Here is a 21,836-nt window from a genome sequence, read left to right as displayed (position 1 = left end):
CAGCGATTAAAGTAGACTTTGTGAATGTGTTTAAGTATGAACATTCTAGGCATGTATATAGTTAAAGATTAGACATATGCCCTCTTGTGTGGTTGTCAGTACTTCATTACCATCAGTTTTGTGAGTGGGATTTACTAGGTTAGGGACAGACATTCAAAAAGCCTGAGCCTGATTTGATTCAATCTTTGCAGGTTAGTCTAACCTGACTAGGCTGAACTCGTTTGAAACTGGACAGACATTCTCTCTTGACCTGAGGAAATTCAGGCACATGCCTGCAGTGGCTCAACCTAGAAGCTGGAGAGGGGGGTGTGCTAGAGCAGCCCTCCCTTCCCTTCTGCAGGGAGTTGAGCAGAGGGGGGTGTGGCCAGGCCCCGGCAGGACTATCTCATTAGGGAGGTCTGCCTGCATGGTCGCAGGCTTTTTCCTGCTGGCTGCTCAAGGGCCGGGAGTGTTGCCAGCCCCCAGCTAGCACTCTGAAGCACGGGTGTGTGTCCAGTGCATGCATCTGTTGATGATACAGAGCTTTTCAGTCTCCCACCCTGCTTTGTCATACTGTGTGCAAAAAAACTGACAGGTGAGCCCCGTCCCCAAGCCCTCCCTGGACTATTATTCCTTTATCCCTGGCCCCAGGAGCTTCCATAACAGCTCCCGAAGTCTCAGGGCCTCACGCCCCTGGAGCTTCATGCTGGCTCCTATATGTAGCCTCAGACCTCCACCCAGAGTCTGGGCACTGTCACAGGTCCCTCCGCTAACTTGGGCCCTGCCTCAGTACTCTTGGTGAGTCTGGGCTCCCCCTGCTCGATCGCACCCATCAGGAATGTGGGGCCGGGGTTAGAAGGCGTCCCATACTCACCTTTCACTGGGGTGGTAACTGGCCTGGCATTTCTGGGGGACTGTCCCACCAGGCCACCCATCCCTGGCAGGGTGCAGTTTCTGGTCATGCCCAGGACCATGGAGCCTTTTCCTTCCCCATAGCCCCAGCCCTTACCTCCAAGCTATTCCTCTGAGCAGCAGCCCAGGCAGGTGGTGTTCTCCCTGGCTGCTGGCAGCAAACTGCTACCTCTTTGTGTTCATGACTCAGCTCTTATAGAGCACAGCTGGGCCCTGCTTCCAATCAGGTCACTCTGCCTAATTGGCATTGCAGGCAGATGCAGGCTGCCTAGCTGTCATTTAGGCCCCTGTTAGACCCTGTGCTCTGTTACAGCCTGCAAGTCTGTGCCGAGCTCCAGCCAAGGAGCAAAGGGGAGGGGTCAGCCCTGCTGTGGAGCAGAGAACCCTGCCCAGCCCAGAGAGCATGCTGGGATGCTGGGGGACTCTGATTTAACTTAAACCAGCAAGGGGTCTGGGACAGACATTGAATAAACCGGTTTGAGCCAGATCAGTTAAGTCTGATACTACATTCAATCAGATTTATCTCAAACTGGTTTCAGCCATTTTCAAACTGGTTTATATGCACTGAACATTGACTCTGTTACAGGTTTAAATCAGTTTTTGATCACTTAAACCGGTTTATGTGTAATGTCTATCCCTAGCCCTAATATTCCAGAAGTAAGTTTTAGCAACGTGAGCATGGACAAGAACATAACTATTCACAGTAAAATTTTCAGAAATGCCCAAGTCTGACTGACTTCCAGAGGTCCTTAGGCTATCAAGTCCTACAGTTCTACTCTACCAGTTAAAACTGCTTTCAAACATGCTGCACTATTCTTCACATGCTACCTGATGAACTGAAAGCAGTATAACTGCATTTGCAAGGTTCTGCATGCTCAGAGCAAGGGCTAATTAGCTTGTCCAAAGTGCCCTAGGACACAGGAAATAGATAATCTGTATGGAGTGACTTGGAGTGTTTGAGGGCTTGGCCTTCTGGGACTGTAAATTTTTGGTAGGTAGATGTTCTTAGACATGTATGTTACTGAAGGGTCAGAGACAAAGGTTGCACTAGGAAAAAGTCAGTTTAGTCAGTTCTTTTAGTTCATTAGTATAGCGGGCCACAATATATATATTAATATTTACAAGTAGACTATCTGTAAATGTAGCTTATTCTGTGATTGATTCTGGGTACCCATATTAGACCATCTGGAGTTGAACAGCAACATATAACTTTGAAATATAGCGGAGAACAGTACTGTTGAAGTACTCTGGGGAGATGTGGACACGCCGGAGGGCATGGAACAGCTGCAGGCAGACCCGGACAGGTTGGACAAGCGGGCAGAAAACAACAGAATGCAGTTCAACAAGGAGAAATGCAAAGTGCTGCACCTAGGGAGGAAGAATGTCCAGCACACCTACAGCCTAGGGAATGACCTGCTGGGTAGCATGGAAGTGGAAAGGGATCTTGGAGTCCTAGTGGACTCCAAGATGAACATGAGTCGGCAGTGTGACGAAGCCATCAAAAAAGCCAATGGGACTTTATCGTGCATCAGCAGATGCATGACGAATAGGTCCAAGGAGGTGATACTTCCCCTCTATCGGGTGCTGGTCAGACCGCAGTTGGAGTACTGTGTGCAATTCTGGGTGCCGCAATTCAAGAGGGATGCGGATAACCTGGAGAGGGTCCAGAGAAGGGCCACTCGTATGGTTAAGGGCCTGCAGACCAAGCCCTATGAGGAGAGACTAGAGAAACTGGATCTTTTCAGCCTCCGCAAGAGAAGGTTGAGAGGCGACCTTGTAGCTGCCTATAAGTTCATCACGGGGGCACAGAAGGGAATTGGTGAGTATTTATTCACCAAGGCACCCCCGGGGGTTACAAGAAACAATGGCCACAAGCTAGCAGAGAGCAGATTTAGATTGGACATTAGGAAGAACTTCTTCACAGTTAGAGTGGCCAGGGTCTGGAACGGGCTCCCAAGGGAGGTGGTGCTCTCCCCTACCCTGGGGGTCTTCAAGAGGAGGTTAGATGAGCATCTAGCTGGGGTCATCTAGACCCAGCACTCTTTCCTGCTTATGCAGGGGGTCGGACTCGATGATCTATTGAGGTCCCTTCCAACCCTAACATCTATGAATCTATGAATCTGTGCATACAAAAATGCATTTTCTCGGGTTATCTTTGGCAAATGAAAGTGAAGTTATGACTGCTTTCCTCTGCGGTCGAGGTCACGTGATATTTAAATTGTTGAAGTATCTGCCTATATAAGAGAGTGAAAGAGAAGGTATACATTAAATATCTTTATAAACCGCATGGCCCTTACAAGAGTTCCACCTATAATAAAGATGACTTTTATGTCTAAGAAGTCCTCGTGTTTTAGTTATAATGGTTTTCTCCACTGCAGCAGAAAAGGGATCTTTTAAATAGATTGTGTTAAAATGGATGCTACTTTAGCAGGCTTTTGGTTCTTACTCTTAATGTTTTTTCCCTTAAAGACAATATGGTGATTCTTATCAACTTCAAGCCATCGAGGTCAGCAGGTATAGTACTAACAAGTATTGTGTCTTCTTCCCTTTCTATGCGTGTCCTTTCTGTTTACTTCTCTGCTGAAAGTCGGTTGAAAATCAGACTTCAGAATAATAGTTTCATGGATATTGCATGCAATCAGATCTTAGTTCAGTGCAAGATATATGGAACCACACTAGGTTTGTAACGTAACTCACACATTCAATATAAATTACTGATTGGAAAGAGAAGGAAAGAGTCTTTATCAAAACTATTTGGAAAATATGTTTTTTGTTTCAGTAAAGATGTTGCCACAAAGAAATAGTGAAAATCATCTCTTCCCCATCATATGTACTCAGCTACATAACTAAAAGATATGTTCAACATAAAACATCTGAGCTGTGGTTTCCCTTGAATTTAATGTTCAGTGATCTCTTCTACATACAGTTGTACATAATATAAAATCATGAAATCATAAAAAAGGGCTGAAAGGGACCTCAAGAGGTCATCTAGTCCAATCCCCTGCCTGAGGCAGGATCATCCTTATTGTCAAGGCTGTCATCAGAGACTTGACTGAAGATGCAGTATCCCTTTATGCATTTTCTGACATGGACACCTTTATCTTTCATATAAATGGATCTCACTACATTAATGTTAAGTAGTTTTGATCAACGACTATCAAGCAGTCACACTTCTCTATTGCAGTATGTCCCATGTGCAGTTCTGTTTTCTTTTGTGTGCCAAGTGTTTCTGCTGTGCTAGAGATGTATAGAAATAAAAGTTCTGTACTAAAGCTTTTTTTCCTTGTCTCTAGTTCTAAGTCCAGTGCTGCTGCTGTTCTGAAATAGCAGCTTATCTTAGGCACCCACCAGTTCCACTTGTCCCTCAAAATGATACCTAAAGGCTAGTGAGGTAGGAAAGAATGAACTTAATCCAACGTTAAACTCTACATTGACATTTTAAAAAATGTCTTAAAAGCAGCCTCTAAACTTGCACCAACAAAAGTGCACATACAGATAGGCAAATATGGGAGTTCAATAAAGCCTGTGTGTGCAATTTCTAAAAAAATTATTTAAAATATACATTTTGTACGTGCAAATTATTGCCATTACAAAGTTGCATACATCAATTGTGGATAAATTTGGATGTTATAATAAATGTGTCTGTGGTCTGATATCTCTTCATGTTAGATAAGCAGTGACAATATGAAGAACTTGATTTAAAAGCAAATTTAAAAATGTCCATGTACACACTTTCAGAGCAAATTCCTCTTAAAATAATTCAATTCTTTTTAGACCATATTGCTTATCATAACTTTTGGAGAAAACAGTACAGCGTTGCCTTGCCGGAGGAGATTTTGGCAAATCAGATATGGGTACTAGAAGTATAGTTTTCCTGCTTACTACACTGGTGGAGTAAAAAAAATAAATAAGCACTGAACTATTTGTGAAAAGGAAAAAAAAAATGACAAAGCAGTATTTCATGTGAGCTTTCATTCAATCTTTTGCAAGTCAGTAAAATACATGTTAGTCTGTTGCATATCTTCTCATTTGGTAGTAAGCCAGATGAACTTGATTGTAGATGTGCTAAGTACTCACAGCAAAATTCAGATGAATAGAAGGTGCAGCTGCTGAGGATTCCTGAAAATTAGATTCTGGGCACATGTATATTCATAGAAATAGAAGAAATAAGTGGTGCTATCCTGTCTCTAGTAGCTATAGCAGTTGGATCAAATAATTTTCATGTTCTTCTTGAAAGCATATTTTCCATGCACAGAAGAAATAAACTCTTATACTAACCTTTTGCATGAAAGTTCCCCATTATAGGAAAAATGTTTATTTGACAAAAGGACACCACTAAATAACTAATGCCTATTCTATATAAACATACCAGTTATTATTATAAAATATTTTACTACATATTTTTGTATAAGAGAGTTCTAGGAAATGTGTTTTATTCACTTTTACCTCCTAGAATGAAGACTGAACAGACAAAAAAATTGACTGAAGTCTGCAGCCATTTAAAATCTATTAAATAAAATACCTTTGAATAGGGGAAAAATAATCAACAGGCTTACTAGAGTTGGGGCCAATGTAACTCCTATTCAAAAGTAGTACTTCATAGCCGAACCTGGGGAGGTTCTAACAAGAAAAAAGACAGCCAGTCATCCTGCTAGCATGGTTCAAAAAGGTGAACCACATGTGAATCAACAAGTGGACAGCCTCTGATACTAACTCCAACCACTAGTATCATGGTCTAAATCAGTGTACATGTGGTAAATAATACAAGGTATAAGTGCCAATCTTAAAGTAACATTACAGAGTCTTCTATTTTAAACAACAGGAAGTTTAGTAATCTGAGCTGTCATTATCCCTCCTGATTCTCCCAACGTATCTCCATTATGCAGACATCTGTAATGCAAAAAGACCACTTGGGAAGTTTCAGAGCTATACCCTATTGATTCGCTAACAAAGACAGACCTATTTCACTTTCTAGCAAACAACTTGTGGGAAAATAGAATGCTCAGAATTCAGGCATCAAGTTTCTCAGCGTGTGACCCTTCAGTGCAAAAATGAATTTTATCTTCTGAAAAATGTGGTTTCTGACAGATTCATTTATCACAGTTAAATTTGTTTCTGTTACTGCAAGGTTACAACTAGCTAGTAGAAATGGAGTGCATTTTGTCTGTCAGTATTTGTCTCAGGAATGATTTGCAGAGATTTATCTTGGTTGTTAAGTTGAGTATTATTTTCCAGATGTGGCTTTTGATTCTTTTTTAATGTAAATGCTTTATTTCTATCTTAATGTCTTGATTTTTTTCTTTATTTTCATACCAGAAAGATTTTAAATATGAAATACTCACATACTTATATGGATATTTTCCATATGTCTTTTAGGAGAAGATAGCAATGGACCTTTATATGAAAGCAGTTCAAACACAGAATCAGAACTTCCAGGCAACTCAGAGGTAAGGTGCAGTTCATGTGCTATTTATTTTGCAAGACTGTGAACTCCAAACATAGAAAGAAGGTAGAGATACGATTAAACTTGGCTAATAATAAAACTTTTAGATATTATTATTTAAAACCATGTCTTCTTAACTGTGTAAGAAGTTTTCTTCCTTTACCAGGTTTGTGATGGGAAATCCTAGCTTAATATTATCTCTGTGGAAGATGTTAGGGACATTCCCTCATCAGAACCACTCCTCTCCAAGGACAAGTTAGTGTCGCTGACCCAAAATGAGGTTTCAGTAGATGGGGTCACAGACAAAATTGATAAACTAAACAGTGGCAAATCACCAGGACCTGATGACATTTACTCTAGCATCCCAAAGAAGCTCAGATCAGAAATGACTGAACTCCTAACTGTAGTATGCAGTTTATCACTAAAGGCTAGAGGACTAAAGGCTTGCCAACATGATTGCAATATTTAAAAAGGGCTCTAAAAGAGACACGGAACTACAGCCTGGTGAGCCTGTATTTTGTTCCTGGAAAACTGATAGAAACAATAATTTAAAAAATGAATTGTTTGGCACATGAATGAGCCTGACTTGCTGGGGGCCAATCAACATGGCTTTGGTGGGAAACTATGCTTCATCAACCTACTAAAATTTTTTGAATTGTCAATAAGCAAGTGGATCGGGCAATCCAGTTGCCATAGTATGTTTGAACTTCCAAAAGCCTTGACATGGTCCCCCTCAGAGTCTCTTAACTAAGGTAATAATGGGTTTACAAGGAATGTTCACTTGTGGATTAGAAATTGGTTTAAAGATAGAAAGCAAAGTGTGAATATAAATGGCCAATTTTCAAGATGGAAAGAAGTAAACAGCAGGGTCTGCCAGGGACCTGTTTTGGGGCTGCTGCTATTTAACATAGTCATGATCGGAAATGAGGGTGAATAGTGAGGTGACCAGATTTGCAGATGACACAAAATTATTCAAAGTGGTAAAGACCAAGGTGGACTATGAGGAATTATAGAAGGATCTGTCATGATTGAGTGAATGGGCAACTAAATGGCAGATGCTATTCAATGTAGATGAGTATAAAGTGATGCATCTGGGCAAAAATAACCCCAACTATACCTACACTATGATGGGCTCTACATTAGCTGTTACCACACAGAAAGAGGTCTGGGAGTCATTGTGGCCAATTCACTAAAAACATCAGCTCCATGCTCAGCTGCCATCAAAAAGGCAAATCAAATTATAAGGATTATTAAGCAGGAAATTATAAACAAAATGGAAAGTATCATTATGGTCCCTTATAAATCCAAGGGGGATCCACATCTTGAATACTGTGCCCAGTTCTGGTCCCCACACCTCACAAAGAATATAGAACAATTAGAGAAGGTACAAAGAAGGGCAAGAAGGATGATTAGTGGCAGGGAGGGGCTTCTATATGGAGAGAGACTAAATAGGTCAGGCCTATTCAGTTTAGAAAAGAGATGTTTGAGGGAGGACATGATAAGGGTTTACAAAATATTAAAATGGAGAAACTTAAAGAAATTTATTATTTACTATCTTTCACAATATAAGAACTAGCGGTCAGAAAATGAAGTTAGTAGGTAGCAAGATTAAAACTAACAAAAAGGAAGTTCTTTTTTCACATGGAGTGTAATTAAAGGGTGGAATTAATTGCCATCAGATGTTATGACAGCTTAGCCAGATGCAGAAAGGGACTGGACAAATCTGTGGAGGAAAGGGGCATCAGTAGGTATTGATCATGGGAGTTAGGGATACAGTCTCTGAATTAGAGCTTCCTAGACCTTAAATGCTGATGGTTGCAATTGAGAGAGGAATAGTGGAAAAAACCCTGGTCATACCCAGTTCACACTCCCTTTCAGCATCTACTCCCTGCCACAGTGTGATACCAGATAGTTGGACCTGCTGTCTGACCCAGTAAATGGCAATTATTATGTTCCTATGTAATAGCACAGTTAGATCTCAAAACTTGCAGAATACTGTTATACTAAGCACTGCTTGCCATTATTGTCAATGGTGTGTGATATTAATATGAGAGAAAAATCACAATACAGCACCTTGGCAACTGGGAAAACATTGTTCCTGAAAAAGCACAGCATTATTTTATGACCGCGTTTGTCACTGGCTTGGTAAAGGAACAACAACTGACTTGCATCTGTCTGGCACTCATGATTTGTTGAGAAAAAGCTGCTCATGAGGAGAAATAAAATAATCTAAATTATATGTATAAACTGTCTCTTCAGGATAAAGAGGACAGTCTCATGTAACGAGATAACAAAAGTAAGCAGCAGCTGTTAGCTCATCGTATTTCTCTTCTCTGTACATACCGTATATCACCTGTTAAAATAACAGAAGAACATGTATTTTCTACATTTTACTTATTTTATATACTTTTAAAATTTACTTTAGAAACAAAACATTTAAGAAGATATACTTTTTTGATGCTGTTAATTTCTTCTGATGATTTAATAATTTTGAGAGGAGGCTTGGGGCGTCTAACTACCAGAGGGTTGCTGATGACGTAACTTGAGAAATATTTACACTAGGAATGAACTTTCTTACATGCTGTACGCCACAGGAATGAAACAATATCCGTCAAGGACTGAGCAGTAATAGACTGATTGTTCTGTCTGCTGAGCGTGTGATGAAATACCTCCATACTGAAAGCTAACTTATAGTTTGTTCTACAGAGTATAGAACTGAAAGGACTTCCTGAGTTAGAGCACAGCCTCCTGGTATTACAGACAGCCACATCAGATAACCCCTTTCAAAAAAAAACTTATCAGTCTTCATTTCAAATCCTTTTATATTTTGCCTCTCCTATTTCAATTGGAAGATTGGCATGGAACCCCCCCAGTCTTGATGTTTCAAAACCTCTTACTGATTCTCAATCTAAATTTATGAATGGATGACTATCAACCACTTGCTCTCGCACCAACATTGCCTTTTAGTTTAAATAGCTTTTCTGTTCCCTAGTGTTTGATTCTTTGAGATGAAGCAATTGTCTCTTTTAGCCTTTGTTTTTATAAAGAAACCAAGCTTAGTTTAGCCTCCACTCATAAGCTAGGCTTTCCATTCCATCATCATCTGAGTAGCCCTTCCTTTTTCCTGTTTTGAATCCATCAGTATTAATCATGGGTGATTAAATTTGTACAGAGTATTCCAGAAAAATTTTAACCAGTGTCTTGTGTAAAGGTAGTAATACCTTATTTACTCGACTATAAGACAATCACCTTATAAATAGATTCTGTATATGCAAAATATATACATTTGTTATAATTGTCCAGGTATAGAATCTAATTATTGGAGGTTTGTCTTGAATTCCACCTCCACCTTCTTCCCTGCAGCAGGGAAAGCAGTGGCTGGGGACAGGAGCTCGGGTGGTTCCCTTGCCCTCTAGCCCACCAACTCCTTCACCCTACAGTTTTCCTGCCCCCCTTGCCACGTACACCTCCCGCCCCCAGCTCTCCACAGCCTCTGCCCATCTTCCCAGTCTCTGCCCCTTCTTCCCTTTTTCCCTTTTCCTCCTTATTGTCAGACGCTGCTCCGTCCCAGACCACAGCATGTGAAAGCTCAGCCCTTGCCTAACTCATGCAGCACCGCTGATTTCCCAGGCAGGCAATGCAACAGTATCCGCAAGAGACCCCATCCTGAGCCACAGCTGAGCTGTGCCTGACAGTAAGGGGAAGGGTAGGGAGTGGGCAGGGGGGCAGAGGGGAATTGCCAGCAGGAGGCTGTTGTGGGTCTGACTGGCCCTGACCCAGGCTCAGGGCCAGAGTTAGAACTTCAGCAGCTACCTACTGCCCCCTCCACTTTGTATATGAATATAAGGTGAGGGTTTCCCCCTGCCCTTCTGATAGGGGGAAAAACCTTGTCTTACACATTTGAGTAAATACAGTGTTTCCTTATCTTTATTGAAAATACCTCACCCATTACATCCTAGAATATATTTGCTTTTTTTTACAGTTGCATCGCATTGGTATTTCATAGTGTTTCTATCCTTGATGGGTCCTTCTCCTCTTCTGTTATTGCCAACTAATGAGTCTCCAGGTGAAAGCCAAACATTTGTTACTAATTCCTATGTTCATGCCCTTAGATTTTGTATTAGTAAATTCATTCTCATTTCTGTTACTCCAGACCTGAAGGTTATCCAGTTCTTCCTCTGTGATATTTAGACCCTTTCTGTTTTGACAGTCTTCTCATTTGGTGCCATCAGCACATTTCTACTTTTTGTGCAAAGATCATTATTGAAAATATTAAAAAGGTGGGTCCCAAGACTTATCCTTGAGGAATTCTACTAGTAAACTCCCTCCAGAGTTTCACTGCTCTTCACCACAGTATTTTAGCATTTGCTTTGTCATTGTATTTAGTCTCATTGATCCCTATCTTCTCCAGATAAACTAATAGTTTCCCATGTGACACCAAATCAGATGCTGTACTGAAGTACAGATTAGATCAGTGGCATTTTTCTTGTTCAGAAAAACAATTATGCTATCAAGAAATATTTTTAGCCTACTCTGGCATAATCTGTTTTAGCTGAACCTGTGCTCCATTTATCCAATTTTCCATTTACCTCCATGACTTCCCTACAAAACTGGATCAAGAGTCTTGCATAATATTTAGGTCAGAATAAAGGGTCCATAGCTGACCACACTACTGTTTCCAAATCTTAAATATAGGTACTACACTTCCTGTTCTGTAGTGTTATAATACCACCACCAATTTTATATTTATTAAAAATCCTGGTCCCCAGCCTTACAATATTACTACTATTCTATCAGTATTCTGCAATGGAGATTATTTAGCTACCCCCGAATGACTTGAATGCTTTAAGCTCTTTGAGTGTTATAGCTGCCTTGGATGTGATAATTTATTTTCTATACATTTGTGTCCTTTAGCTACTCTACCTTTGCTACCACTTCTGCATATCCATCCTTATTGAAAACTGAGGCCTAGTGTTTAGTTTTGGGGCCATGCCTGTATTATCTTAACTTTGGTTTCCATCTTCCTTAACTTTGGTTTCCATCATTATGGCAGCCCCACTTTGCCTAATTTTCCAAAGTTTAATTGTCAAAGTTTAATTGTCCAAAGTTTAATATTTTGAAAGCAAAACCCATTTTTATTTACCTTTTTTTGTTTATACTTTCAGTTAATTTAAAGGCTATCCTATTTGTGATAATAAACTATATTATAATAATAGTTGAGGTTTTGGAAAGATGAAACAGTTATAATGATTCAGAAGGGGATGGGTTGATTTGCTGGATTTCAAGATTATTTATTGTAATTTATTTTTTAAGTCTGCTTTTCCCACAGTAAATGGAAGCTAAACCAAGGTATTTTGTTAGATATTCTTTATGGGATAAACTGCTTGGATTTAGTCTCCTTTTACTGTAGGTAGCAGCAGCCTCACAGAAATTACAATGTACTCATAAATGGTAAGTTACCATCCTTTAAATCAGTTTAATTGTTTCATCTCCCCACAGCATAGGATTATATTTTTTGTGCTTGGTTCTTATGTTCTTCCCTCATTACTTACCAAAGCCACCTTTTGTTATTTCAGTGTCTATTTAGGAAAGACTCTGTCAGGTATTATGTCCAAAACTATGACCAGGTACAGACATTACTCTTTTACTGGTATAAGTGATTGGAAACCAGTCTAGACCCATACAAGAAGCACACAGACTGGTTTAAAAATGGTGGAACCCAGTCTAAGATTTACACCTGCTCACCAAAGGGTGAATGTGTATTGTGTTTACTACCAATCTAAACTATGTTGCTTATAGAAAGCTGTGTAATTTAGACTGATTCTGGCTCAGGCTTTTTGAATGTCTGTACCTAGCCTAGGAAGTATGTTACTAAGCCCCCTATTGCTGTTTTTTGTGCCTGCCTTAGCCTGGAATTCTTGATATATTTCAGTGGTAATCTGGCAGTGTCATCTGTCCTGCTGTGGACAAACACTGGCTTTTTCTTCTACTCCAGTGAGGAACCTTTTCAGCCTCAGGTTGAAGTCTCTGTTTCAGCTCCTGGCAGGCAGTGCACCCTTTGTTCTGTTGATCTGCTCTGGTGACAGGCCTGTCAGTTTTGTTTTTTAAGGAGTCTTTCATCCCATACAGCTGCCTTTTCCTGGAATTTCATTCTCTTTGCACTTAGTGTTACAGTAGAAGAATAATGATCTCATTTAAGCCACAATGCAAAATAATTTAGAGACAGGAATTAAATTGTATCATTGAAGTAGTGGTGCATTTTTTGCTTTTTTATTGAAGTCAAAGTTCTCTCTGTAATTTACACTAGTGCTTTTATTCAGAAATTATTTAATTAAAAAACCCAACAATAATACAATGTGATTTCAAAATGAATTATTTCCTATGATATATAAAGCAACAGCCAAAGGAATATTACTCAAGATCCCAACAAGCAACTGTGAGTGTCATCAAATAGATATATGTTTAAGAAATTTGCTTCCTTCTTTAGTTCACTTCTACTTTTACAACATTTCTACATTTGTACTCTATACTGGCATTTCTTTGCATCTCCCTGCTTTGCTTCTTTTCTGAGTCATACAAGGAAAATGAAAAATCTGTAATATCTGAATTGAACTAGCAATGTTTATGTGGATTTGATATACAAAATGTTCTTCTTTCAGCAATTCTCACATGAATATCTATAAACCCCACAGCTCAGCTTGGATTGTCTATAGCTGAATATTTTTCCAGTTTCCAAAAAGGGGAGGGATTCTTCATCTAGCTTTCAGTCTTCTATTACCCTGCCATGTCTAGTGCTTCTATTACCCTGCCATTTAATATTGGTTATTGTTGCAGCCTAGGTTAGAATACGGTCCTGCCAACCAATAGCATCTTTGTAATCTTTGTAAACAGAATTATTGACTAGTCCTTAGAAGATCTAGCTGGATCCTCCCACTTCAAGATATACATACATTATTCAGAAAGCTCCCATGGTGCTCAAACAAATGAAAATTAGGGATTTTTAAACCTTAGTATGCCTGATTCTTTAATGCATTTTATGCTGCCCGATTACTTTCATGTATGCTAAGGATAGTTGTGAGTGAATATAAAATGCTTCCATCCTGATTTGTATAGATAGAATTGCACCCACAATTTGGGAAATGGTACAAAATAAAACCCATTGATCTTTTAGCATTCCAGTTCTTTAGCTTGAAACATAAAGATAAAAAAAAATGTACAAAATGATTTTTACAATATTAAAAGAGTGATTTAAAGTTGATATATTTAATGAATTCTCTACCAGTAAAATTTTAGGTTTTTCAAACTAGATGATATTTGTCAAATTATTTTCTTGACTTTATTTGTTGGAGTCTATGTGGGAAATTGAATCACGAACGATGCTTGAATCTTTGATATCTTCAGAATCTTTCTGATAGAGTTAGAAAGAGTAGGGGTGGTGCTTTTTTCTAAACTTACATGAAGAGTTCAAGTTTTTAGTAAACATAGGCTCTTAAAAAAAACGAATTAAGCCCCTCACCCCATAGAAGGCAATATCACTTATAAGTAAAGTTTAGGATTACCCCCTCTTAGAACTGAGTGAAGATGATGAGAATTAATTTACAGAGTTTTGCACCAAATTGTTTATGCCCTTTTATGTCTTAGAAATGTTGTTTTCAGGATATTGCTGTAAAATTAAAATTTGTATATGTTTTTAAATTGGCCAGATCATGAGAGGTTCTAAGCACAAGTAATTCTTATTAAAACAAGTAATCAGCTGGAGTAAATCAGAAGAGCTCTAATTTAATGAAGTTTACCCTAAATGAGGATCTGGCCCATTGAGTTCTTTGAGAATAAGATGTGGTCAGTATCTTTTATCATCTGTCCAAAGTAAATTTATTTTTATCAGAAGGAACTATCAAAATGCCCATTGCTTTCATGTTTGTCAAATTTTAATTCACACAGTTATATTCAAGTAAATGCACATAGTAAATTGCTTTGCTATTGTGAAAATAGATCACTTTAAAATAGTAATTTTTAATTTGGCTGTATTTTTTTAAAGTTTTTGGACTTTTGCACAGCTATATCAAAAATTATTTACAAAACTGGGCAAAAGGAATATTGAATATCTGTTGAGTATTGTGGATACTTAGGCCCCTGGCAGATGTTACACTTAAGACACTATTAACCAGTTAACCATGTATTAAGTAGTAACCTGGCCACACATTTATGAAATTAGTGGTGCAGTAAAACAGGGAATAAGCCGTATTTTTTTGTAATAACTTTGTGTCTGGTTCCAATCTCACTGTAAATTGAACATGTGGTTAGCGCCTCCTACCATGCATACTTGGCATGGTAGGAGGTACGATTGTTGGGATTGTAGACCAGATCCCATCATGCCTTTAACTGAACATCTGTTAGTGACCATAGTATGGAATTTTCAGTGCACTCAACATCAACCTCCTATTGCTACCATTAAAGTAAGTTGTCTTTGAATTCCAGATGAGCAGTTAGATTATTGCTGGGTCTTTGTGATAACCCCATTATTCTTAATATTTTGTTATTGTATTATAGTACTGTCTAGAGACTGTCTGCTGAGGTTTAAAATCCTCTTATGATAGGTACCATATGCAGACAGTGACATATGATAAATGTGGTCTGCCTGTAATAAAGATGCCAGAATTTAAGCACTTGAAGAAAGGGTATTTTAGCTCGAGCACTATTACATTGCTTAACTACAGTAACTTCAGTGAAAATATTTATATTTTACACTGGCAGTATTGGAGCAGAAGAGTTGGCCCCAGCTTGATAAGAATGATTTTTATATATATAACTGTTTCTAGTGACCTGTCTATGCTATTGCATGCTTCATCCTACAATGTTTCATTATTGTTCTGTATATTATAATTTTATAGGTGAGTTTTTTTAATAAGTCAAAGATTTCATAAAAGAGGATAAAACTGCCACAGAAGCCCCCAAAATTGAGGTTGATATGTGACTGAAACCCCATATTTACAGCTAATCATGGAAGAGATAGGAAATGTATGAGTGGGAGTACAGAAAGGAGAATCCAAAAGAAAAGGGAAGGGAATTGCAGAGATTTGAAAAAAGGAGGGCATTTCTCAAGTGAGAGGCTGACATTCTCAGGGGAATTAAATAAAAGCAAGAACAGGCACTTTCATTGTTCACAAAACTTGTATTGTACAGGATGAGGTTGATGTTTTTAAAAGAAAAACTTAGATCTTAACTGCAGCAGTTCAATGTACTTCTGGATCCTTATTCCTTTTCAGTCAATGGGGATTATTTTGCTGGTATCTACCTCAGCAGGATCAGTCCTCAACACAGAGTTCAGAGTAGGTTAGGAGATTTCAAAGCAGGTTAATACGTGCGTGCATAGTGTTTATTTGTATTTTCTCATCTATTCTTTTTCCCCATGTAGAATTATTTGAAACAAAATAAACCTACTGATCTACATAACCTTGTTTAAGACTCTGAAATGGAGATAATATGTTAAGTCTTTGTCCGAACAAAATAGCCAAACATGCATTTATTAACAGAGAAGGAAACGGCCAATATTTGTTCCTTAACTTAGCATTTCAACATGGACTTAACTAGCGTGTTTTCTTCAGATCAATTATACGGATGGGTTTCTAACACTTTTCCCAATAAAAGTAATTGAAAATATGAATCAATGTGTTTTTTCAGTTAATTTTTTAAAAATTCTTTTTTTCCTGTTGATTAGCAATGCAGTGGTTTTTTTTTTAATTTGATTTTGACAATGAATTTCCCAAAATTTATTTTATATAATGTTATTAAAATAATATAGCTGTAAAGAATTAATAACCAATGTTCAATATGGAGCAACTAGGCTGGCTTTCACTGGAGTCAGTTAGTTTCATAGTCAAAACAAATGCCACATTTTCACATTCTGTTTCAGCTTCAGCTGCTGTACAGTGTTTATTTCCTTCCTGATCCCATTGTTTCTGTCCATCTGTCTGTTGTGGTTTTATATTCAGAAACATTTATGAAATGAAGACATGAAAGATGATCACATATTGCAAGTACATGTCTCTGGTTATTTTCGAAATAATTGATATTTTCAATTATTTAGACCTGATCTTAGAAACATTTACACAGGCAGAAATGGGATGGAGTGGGATTGGGGCCTGTATCATTAATATTTCATTGTTTAAACTTGCCACCTCTGCATTAAAAACCAAATCATTTCTCTCATTGTATGTGTTCTGATTAAGAGATGCTCATTGGATTTTGAGATTACATGGAAAAATAACACCAAAGAAAGCAGCATCATAGTTGGACCTGAATGCAATTGCAATGACATTTGTTATGTATATTTTACTGTAACCATTTCAAAAATAAAGTAGGAAAACCTTTCAAAAAAGGATTTTTCTTTTACCAAATGGTAGACTGTAATCAGCCTTAAGCTATTTAGTGACCAATTCTCATTTTCATAGTGGAAATGTTGAAAAATAGTTGATGACATTTTTGTAAAGAGACCCTTCTATATAATTACAAATCTGTTAAAACCAGTGGTATACAATGCTACATAAAAATCAGTGGTGATAATCCAGGCAGCCTATTTGTCTGAGAAAATAAAGATGAGAAATGATTTATTTAGCACGCTGTTTTCTGGGGCTGAAATCCAGCAATCACTTTAACACAGCTTGTCATAACAAACCAAGAGCTACACTGTTTCTTTTAGTTTTATTTGAACATCTTGCTGACCTTGCATCTTCACTAACAACATTGTCTCTCCCGTAATGCCACTGGCAGGGGCTAAGCAGCACTGAGACTACTTTACTGATTCCTGATCATCAAGTGGTAAGCAGCAAGTGATATTCATGCTTTTTTGCATGGATCTGTGTGATGTCTTCTATTGCTTTATGCAAAAAATATGTCCCCCCAAATTTTCCAGTTTTTCAAGCAAGCCATTCTTTTTCTGCAGTTAACTATGTTTTCTGTAACGTGAAAACTGTGTAGTGTTCTCACAGGAAATTGGGGTACATCTCTTGTTTCTTTTTGGCTGTAATCTATAAACCAAGCATACAAAAAGTTCATACAATTCAATATAAATAACAGTACGTGTTTAATATTTGCAAAGAAAACTGGAAAGTTAAATTTTTTTATAAAGTTATTTGATTTGATGGAAGAATGGGTATAGTGTATGCTTCAGTTCTGGTCTGGTGATATTAACATGCATTGGTTTGTTTCTACTACTATAATGATCTGTAGAGCTCTGTCAAAGTCAAGCATGATGCTTTAAAGCAGGGTTGGGCAAAATGCAACCCACAGACCAGATGAGGCCTGCCAGGCCATTCTATCTGGCCTGCAGGGACCCTAAAAAATTGAGAAAATTAATATTTATCTGCCCCTGGCTGCCTGTCAGGCCCCTAATGGCTTGTGAAAACTCAGTAAGCGGCCCTTCACCTGAACTAATTGCCCACCCCTGCTTTAAAGCATAGTGTAAAGGTTTAGAAAATAAACACTGATGTGATTTGAAATTTTTCATGTAATTGTAGTTAATTATATGCACAGGCTGAAAATGCCACCTCATTTAGACAGGAAAGTTCTCGAACGTTTTTTCAATTCATCACCAAGTAAAACTGACAATACACCGTTTCTTCATAAAACAAATAAAATAAAATAAACGTGTTGTAATATAAAGGGATAACTACTGCTGAGATACACTGTAATCATATGCTTGCTTATACTGGGCTCTTGTGTCTTTTATATTAACACATTGTCCATGTAATGTATTTTTTACTTGTTATTTCAATGTCCCTACACATAGCTAGTATTTCTATGGAATTAAACATTAAAGCAGAAGTCTTAAAATCTTTTAAAAATGTGTCTTAAAATATACTGTCTTAAAATATACTATACTTAAAATATACTCCAGCTTACTGTCTTAAAATATACTATACTTAAAATATACTCCAGCTTTCTAACTCGTTTGAAAATATAAGAGAATTGTGGTAGAAGTACAGAAAAGGCTTATAAAATTGTAACTCTAAAAAGCAAAACCTTTTTTACATGGAGGACAAAGTTGCACTTTTGTATATATCTGTGCTACCTTCATGAAACATACTTTCAAAATCAGACATGTAGCATTAACAAAGTTGTATATTACACTTTCTTGGCAAAGTAATAATCACCAGTTAAATTATATTGATAAAGCAAGAATATGCTATAGATTTGTATATTAGATGAATCTCTGGTGTGATGACTCCACTGAAGTTATTTCAGACATACCAACAATGAATTTGGCTCCTGATTCTTAGTGGAATGCTTCCATATTTGCATATGTCATGTAATTGCAGATACAGAAGCTTCTTGCTCTTGGGAATAACTTTCATTTGACAGTATTTTTAGCATGGCAAAACTTTAATCAGTATCTCTCTGTTAAAGAAAATTCTCTTCAGCAGAAGCAGCTGATTTTTCCTGGATAAACATCACAAAGAATGATTAAAAAGCAAACATAGTTTGCACTATAAGGGTTTTAGGTTTAAGCCACTGGATGTTTTTACCCTTCCAAGCTGTCGCTAATTACTATATGGAATGCAATTTTTTCTGTCTTAAATTTGTATGTATTTCAGTATTCTCAAGGAATGGTTTGCTAATTTGTATGAATTAATGACTAGGTATTTTATAGTATAGTCTTTTAAGATTGCCATGATATTATCACAGAAAGAAACTAACACATTAGATCTAGTAATTACAGTGTGTCGGAGCAGGCTCGATTAAGTGAGTCTGCTGGAGCGTAGTAATTACTGCACTCGAGCAGACTCCAGTGTCATGCGTATCAGTGTCTCTGTGCTGAAAAATGGCAGCTGTGGTGCTTTAACTAAACCTCGTTTGACAAGCTTTAGTTAAAGTGCCCGCACCACCATTTTTCAGCACAGGGATGCTGATACACAAATGTTTCAGGTGATTTAATTAGAGCAGCTCTAATTAAAGTGCCTTCCCCCTGACTTCCAAAGCACATGTATGAATGCCTCTAGAGTTTAAAGTTCTCCTAGGATTGTCTATAGTCAGAATTATATCATTAGGGGATGCTATAACAACTCCGTCTGATAAATTGTATTGAATGTTTTGTTCATTTGTTTGTTTTAACTTATTTTTCCTACTATAACATAGACAAAAACATGGAGTAGATGACTGATTTATTTGAGGTCAGAACTCTTTGCATTTTAGTAGGCAGTTCATGTTTAGTAAATATTTATGACAGTCTGTCACTGAGTGAATCCAAGTAAAAGCCAAAGTAATTTATTTTGAAGCACCTTCTGTGGTGATTATTTTGTGGTTGATACTATATCCATCAGTTAACTTCCCCTCTCATAATTAGTGGTGCCTGACTTGTTTGAGTTGGTTATTGGGTCCACTCTGGGGACTAAGGTGGTCAGAACTGGTATACATCCTCTTTGGCTGTGCAGCAAGGATTATATGTGTGCATTTTAGATTGCAATTAGCGGGGAGAAATCACCAGTCACCTTTACCCAAATCCACTGGGGCAAAAGCAAATGTGAAATAGGCTTGCAGTTGTCTTTGGTTTTAGGGGCAGACAGTATTTAATCGCAGTACCACAGTTCATCTTTTTTTTTTATAACCAGTTGCTTCTGGGTAAGGAGGCCCTAACTTGGGACTTCAGCTCATGCCTGATATGAGCACGGCAATGCAATTAAAAGTATCATGTAGGGGGATTAGCATTTATGCTAAAATGAAGTGCTTTATGCTAATTCTGGTGGATGTTTATATGAACATTAAAGATTTAGTAATAAGTTATGGGCATCCATATAACTGCAGACTTCAGAAGGCTTACACCTGAATGACTTCATGGAAAATTTAGCCTTTATTATTAGGACAGTGATAATGTTTGACTAGCAGACATATCCACAATCTATAAAATTGCTTGCTCTGGCAGTTTATTGGATTCTATTATTGTAGAGTTACTGCAGAGTGGAGGGCAGGGAGTAGAAACTTAAGGCTCAAATTGGGGGTTATTTTTTGGGAGGGGGAGATTTCTGTTTTTACAGTCTTAAATAATTGATGCTGATACAAAAAAGTAGAATACCGACAAAACTCCAATCAAGGAAAAATTTTCTTCTCTTTAGATTCCATGTTTTAATCATCTTGTCCTCAATAGTAAGGGGTGCACAAATAAAAATTAGGGATACACTGATATTTTTTTTGTCAATACCAATAGCCAATTAACCAGCCATATTAGCCAATATGGATCTGATAACTGATTTACAGGAATGCAGCCAGGCACATGGAGGGCAGCACCCTGCAGGTAAGTCTGTGGAGGGGAAGGGGCACAGGGGAGGGAAGGGGCATGGGGGGGGCAGATCAAGGCCTGCAAATCTGGGGGCCCATGCCTCCCCCCAGGGGTGTGTGCAGCCTAAGGCAGCTGCCCCCCTCCACACCCTTACCCCCTGCACCTCCTGTGGCTCTGTCCCACTTCTTGCCCTGGGTCCTATTCACTGCCCTGGCTAGGCAGCGCCCCTAGCCTGAGCCCCAGTCCCTGTCCCACTCCCTTACTGTGGGGACCTTGATCTGCTCCCCCCAGGTCCCTTCCCTCCCCACACCCCTTCCCCTCTCTAGACCTACCTTCAGGGTGCTGCTCTCCATATTACCTGGCTGTATTCCTGACCACGTGCATGGGTTCCGTTGCAAGCATACACAGGGCATCCAGGGGCTCTGGCCAGAAGGCATATTATATTTATTGGTGATGTTATCAGTTACACCAGCCAAAACAAGCCGATAGCCAGTAATGTTAATTTTCCTTTTATCGGTGAGGATCTGATATGGCACCGATATATCAGTCGATGCCTCTAATAGCAATACATTTGGAAGCAAAGTCATTCCCCAAGGAAATTCCCTTGCTTCAACTCATAAATTAATCTAGCTTAATTGCAAGAGGCCCTTTTTGGATGATGTCTTTTATTGCAACAATGAACTAGCCTTAGTGGCCTGTCATAATTGGTGTCCAAGTGATCAGCATTGCTAATTACCGAAGTGGAGGACCAGAGGGGAATTAAAGCAGATTTCTGAAAATGATTACATTACCTCTATGTATCACTTTAATTTGAAATATTGTGGTCAGTTATTTCCTGAAAAGCCAGTGTACTCTGCAGAAATATATGACCACCTCTCTGGTTAGCCTACTGTATCATTTTTAGCAGTTGCCAGCGATAGTGAGGATGAGTATATAACCCTCCTTCAAATGCATCCAGTTCTGCAGTACTTTAAGGGATTTTTTTTCTCTAATCCACTTGCAGATAAATGTAGGCCTTGAGTGATGAGGGTTAATAGCCCTTCTACTTTTATCAGATAAAGAAATACATTGCTATCAATTTCCTGTGTGTGCTATATGGGTCCAAACACATATAAAGTAAGCTTAAGAGAAACATTCTTCCTCTTTCCATAAACTGCTGCTTGGTTTTGTTGTTAACGTTTGATGATGCTTTCTTGGCCTGCTGTTTTGAGCTGTATGTGAGCTGAGTGC

At 38.4% G+C, this 21,836-nt stretch overlaps 1 protein-coding gene across 4 annotated transcripts in view; it reads left to right on the top strand.

The window, feature by feature from the left end:
• Window positions 1-21,836, top strand: part of ANO5 (anoctamin 5) — a 102,821-nt gene that overhangs the window by 28,510 nt on the left and 52,475 nt on the right. The window contains exons 2-4 of one of the 4 annotated variants that reach the window (XM_019477019.2): window positions 3,361-3,405; window positions 6,268-6,338; window positions 17,105-17,152. In XM_019477019.2, the coding sequence (XP_019332564.1) occupies window positions 3,361-3,405; window positions 6,268-6,338; window positions 17,105-17,152 (164 nt within the window). The remainder of the gene's footprint in view (window positions 1-3,360; window positions 3,406-6,267; window positions 6,339-17,104; window positions 17,153-21,836) is intronic. The other 3 variants (XM_019477020.2, XM_014602389.3, XM_059722728.1) reach the window with 3 other exon arrangements.

This window comes from Alligator mississippiensis, chromosome 2 (assembly GCF_030867095.1).
Source record: "Alligator mississippiensis isolate rAllMis1 chromosome 2, rAllMis1, whole genome shotgun sequence".
In the NCBI taxonomy this organism is placed as follows: Eukaryota; Metazoa; Chordata; order Crocodylia; family Alligatoridae; genus Alligator; species Alligator mississippiensis.
The sequence above is the reverse complement of the archived record's forward strand: the minus strand, read 5'-3'. Positions and strand labels throughout refer to the sequence as shown.